At 35.3% G+C, this 4,922-nt stretch overlaps 1 protein-coding gene across 2 annotated transcripts; it reads right to left on the reverse strand.

Moving 5' to 3' along the window:
* Positions 1–1,955: 1,955 nt before the first annotated feature.
* On the reverse strand, positions 1,956–4,922 carry LOC140865927 (uncharacterized). 2 transcript variants are annotated; one of them, XM_073270768.1, is made up of 6 exons: positions 4,778–4,922; positions 4,173–4,341; positions 3,223–3,861; positions 2,710–3,151; positions 2,530–2,611; positions 1,956–2,410 (listed from the first exon to the last, which is right to left on the reverse strand). In XM_073270768.1, the coding sequence occupies exons 1-6, from the start codon at positions 4,805–4,807 to the stop codon at positions 2,192–2,194; spliced, it is 1,581 nt and encodes a 526-aa protein (XP_073126869.1). In that variant the 5' UTR covers positions 4,808–4,922; the 3' UTR covers positions 1,956–2,191. The 2 variants fall into 2 exon arrangements, 1 of the variants encoding a protein (XP_073126869.1); XR_012144757.1 differs by having other exon boundaries at positions 2,356–2,416; positions 2,530–3,151.

The raw sequence follows: 4,922 nt of genomic DNA on the forward strand, positions 1-4,922 counted from the left end.
CATATTTTTATGTTGTCTTTTTGGGTGGTTCGTGACGTTCTTTTAAGATTAGTTATTGAAGTAACTATCTCGATTATTTTCATATCCACGACCGTAACCACGACCGCGATCATTTCTACGTCCACGTTCATGACCACATCCTCGACCTCGACCAAAATCTATTTTATGCCTTTGATTTTGGTTTTCATGTTTATTTACGACATTTGCTTCTGGAAATGTCGTAGATACATTGGGTCGGGATTTATGATTTCTCATTAACAATTCTTTGTTCTTTTGTGATATCGAGAGCAATGAATTCAATATTTTCCAAATTTGACATGGTGGTACTAGAAAAATAACAATGCATTTTATTAGTTAATTTCCATTAATATGACAATACAAAATAATGGATAAACGACGAGTACAAGTATGTTTAAAAATAGATGAAAAGTGTGCGGTGGATAATCGCCGGTGAGTACATGACTCGTGAGCATGATGATCATAATCGTTATGAAAAATAGTCTTAGAAATGTCATCATCTTCATCTTCGAAAAAAACCAAGGAGAAAATATTTTGAGAGAAAAAGTGAATTTTGATGTGATTGAAAATGAGTTTGAGTGAACATATTTATGGTCCAAAAACTAGTCGTTTTGTTACCGTTTGTGACCGTTGGGGGTAAGGAAAAAAATCGAGTATGTGTTGAATAAAAATTCGTGATAATCATGTGATGCATATAATGATAATCATAATTAAATAATTATGTATATCATATCACATTATTATAAGTTCCGTGTCATAGACATTCTTTTATATAATAATATGATATTATACGAATATGATTAGTATACAATACACAATAATATATATTATATCACGTTATTATAAGATCAGTGTCATAGACAACCTTTTATATAATAACATGAATTTATATATTAATACAGTTAGTATATATACATAATAAATATATATCATATCACGTTATTATAAGGTCAGTGTCATAGACAACTTTTTATATAATAACATGAAATTATATGTTAATACAGTTAGTATATATACATAATAAATATATATCATATCACGTTATTATAAGGTCAGTGTCATAGATAACCTTTTATATAATAACATGAATATATATATTAATATATATACATAAAAAATATATAAATAATAAAATAAATATACTTACTTGTTGAATATTTTTGTCTTCTCTTTTTGTTTTGGAACGTCGAAAATTATAGAGAACATTCGAGCGATCGTGCTGATAACGTGTTGTGAAAAAATAAAAATTTATGGTAAAAGTAAAAACTCCAAAACTCAAAATATATCAAACTTACACTTTATAATATTTTTCTCTCAACTCAATTGTATTTTTCATCACAAATGAAGACCTATTTATAGATTCACATTTGAGATTAGTCCAAAAATTAATACATCATCATCTACATCATCACACACTAATTTTTCACATTTTACAACTCAATATTCAACATTCAATATTCAACATAATAATAATAATAATATATTTTTCAACCGTTTCCTCCTTTTATATTATTCCTGATATTTCAGCATTTATTTTATGACGCATGTCGGCATGTATGCGAAGACACCACATTTGTCACATAAATAATGGGCCGGGTTTTGGGTTTTTGCTGATTTAAATATATACAACATAAAAAGAAGATAGTAAGATGAATGATATCTACATACCCAATTTGGGCCGATGCTACAGCCCAAAAAAATTTGAATCTTTGGTGACATGTTGATAAGGCCCGTTGGCTTGATATTTTTAACTGACGACCCAAATAAAAAGTAAATGCGAATTTGCATGAAAGGGAACGAAATGTACGTACATGGATCTCAACAATTATAAGACCGGTATTCAAATTCAAGGAATAAATATGCAAATTTGTACTCATGAAAAAAAGTACAAAAGAATTAATCAAAGGGAAAATAAGCCCATCCAAAAACGTAAACACCTTCTTCAATTGGGGAAACATTTAACAAGCTTACAACAGACAGGGGACGCCACAAAATGTCGAATTCGAGCATATACGGGAAATGTGATACTGATACCATCCAATCCAAATATTCAAACTTTCGGGCCATATTTCCTGGGCTCGTCAGAGAAATGCGCCCATGGAACTTGGCACTCTGCATCTGCTCAATATTTTAGTTTGCCTTGCTGGTTATCTCGTTACGTATCATATCTGTATCACTCCTGGTTGGATAACAACCAACCACAGCAGATAAAAGGAGATGATGGGATTCGACCGGTTTGGCGAATGTACTCTGCCTGTGCTGTGGTTTTTTCGGCCTGACTATTTCTTCTGGCTTGAGCGCAGTTTCGCATTTCCTCTGTTTTTTGTCTCGACAATGCTACCTTCTTCAGCATCTTTGCTTGAGCTTCTGCTTTCATTTGCTCAATTTTGGACTGAAACTCATAATCATAAATTGAACAAAATGCTTTGAGGCAAGTCGAAACTTGCATTCATGATTTAATACTTCACCAAACATATACTGGACGAATAAAAAAGGAGTGAAGATCTCTACCTCCATTCTCCTCATTTCTGCATCAAGCTTTGCTTTCTGTCGACTCTCCCATGCTTGAATTTTTATTTCTTCTCGTTTAAACCTGTACAAGGAATTATTTGTTCAAATTTGACACTGAATAAGATAGCTGAATGATCGTTCATCGACGAAATAATCAGCAGTCTTTTTAGTTAGAGAAACCTTGCAGCATGCTTAGATTTCTCAGCTTCTTCCCATGCAGCCGCACGTTTTGCATATTCAATCCGTTCAAACTCACTTGACTCGATGGTTTTATTACCAGATACACCTTTTTCTTTATCATCATCTATTGCCCAGGCAGCAATATTCATCTTACCAAGCTGAACGCCAAGTGCAACAATCTCCCTTCTTGTTTTGAGCTTAATTTCTTTCTCTGACAATTTATCTTTCTTATGATCAGCCAAAGTTTGGGTCGCATCGCCTAAATTTCCTGCTGGTGTTGGTTCTGGTCCTCTTCGAGGAGTAGAAGGTATCGAAGAATTCGGGCTGAGGAGGGGAGTTGTTGCACCAACAGGGGTGGCACTCCTTGAAGGCTCTTGACTTGGAATAGGTGTCATCTCCGTTCCCATGTCTCTCATTGACACTGATCTTATGCCAGGAATACCTACAAATTTTTCATGTCGTTAAACATTTTTTTATACATTTAAGGTTAAGTAATCTCAACGAATAAATCACCTAAGGTTTCTTCTGTGACGCTCTTTGTAAACAGCAACCCTGTATTGCCCACAGCCCCTGTCGAATCCATAAGTTGGGCTTGGCCTGAAACTGGTGCAGCTCCGTGTGAAGCATAAGCAAACTTTCCAAGCCCCGCCTGAGAAGCCGGTAAGCAGAAATCGACCCTTTTCACTGATGGTTTGTTTTCAGAGGTAGCAGATTCCGGGGCAACTCTAACCATATTCGCTGATGTTCCACGGTTTGCTTGATTATGCAGACTGGTCTTCTTTGATGCATTGGACTGCATATTCTGCCTGTTCATAATCCATTTCTCCGCATCGTTCCATTTCGATGACATTGGCCTTGATAAAGATCTTGCCGCAGAATGGTTCAGTGATCTCTCGCCTTTATGGAACTCGAAGCTCGATGTACTATCGTAATCTAGATTTTCTTCTTCACACGTTCTAACAGGATATACAGTATTCGAATTGGTGTCATCAGTCTTGGAAACTAGTTGCTTTCTTAACTGCCCACTTCCCCCATTTTCTCCGGGCACGGGATCCTTCAACTGATTCGAATTCACACCATCTAGTTGGCTTGCATCTAACTTGGAACTATCATATTTAATAGGCGGAACTTCTATTACATTTACACCGGATGCTGCAAAAGATTGACAGGGAAACATGGATTAAACAGAAGTAAGATTTTAACAACAATGGTTTTTATTTTCATCTGAGAAAAGCTGAAGTCTTCAAAGTAAATCTATGTGCTCAGAACAGACTGAAGATCAGGAATGACTTCTATACACATTTATGGTTCAGAACTAATGACTTCTGGTATTTACTACAAATCCACAACCAATTCCTACTGAGCCAGCCAATAGAGACAGTTCAAAGAACAATATTCCAGTCTCTTTTTCCCAGGACATTTAGCTGATGGAAAAAGCACAAAACAAGGCAAAGAATCCATACCTTCCTCCCCAAAATCTGCATTACCCGCAGCTAACAAACTGTTCTTGACAAATTCTGAATCCTCATGTCTAGAAGGAGATGTTCTCGAAGAATTAGAGTTTGATTCCTCCTTTTTCTTTTGTGAACCAATGAGCTTCATCCTCAACTTGCTAGGAGATAGTATAGCAGTCTGCATCGGAAATAATTCAGCTCAATCTTCCGGGCACAGACAAAACCCAGCACAGCCCACCCAAGAAAAGGAATATCAAAAAAATCCTATCTTTCCCAGGAAACATTAGAAAATAAAATAAAAGAAAGAAAGAAAGAAGCCCATCTATGTTCTGTAATCTTTCAATCCGCATCTCTGGAAAACAAATAATAATCATGAAAAAGGCAATGCTCACCAAATTAAAAAAAAAAAAAAAAAAAAAGATACAGAGACTGGAGACAGACTCAGATTATAGCAGCAGGTCCGAGTCAAAGAAAAAGCAGAGGATTGCACGAATTTAGTTTAAAACACTTTACGTATATGTATACTCAATACAAGAAAACAAAATGCATGTGTTTATATGATATATGGAAGGCCCGAGTAGTCATTTTTCATGAACACAAAATGAAAAAGAAACCTGAACATGGTGTATCCTTTCGTACTCCATGATGAGATCTTCTTCTCTCCTTGAATACAAATTTGGATTTGAGAGAAAGAAGTCTGGTTTATAACATTAGAAGAAGCCAAATCTGTCTGAAGGACAAAGCTCTGACAATCTGATG

This window comes from Henckelia pumila, chromosome 4 (assembly GCF_033568475.1).
Source record: "Henckelia pumila isolate YLH828 chromosome 4, ASM3356847v2, whole genome shotgun sequence".
Taxonomy (NCBI): domain Eukaryota; kingdom Viridiplantae; phylum Streptophyta; class Magnoliopsida; order Lamiales; family Gesneriaceae; genus Henckelia; species Henckelia pumila.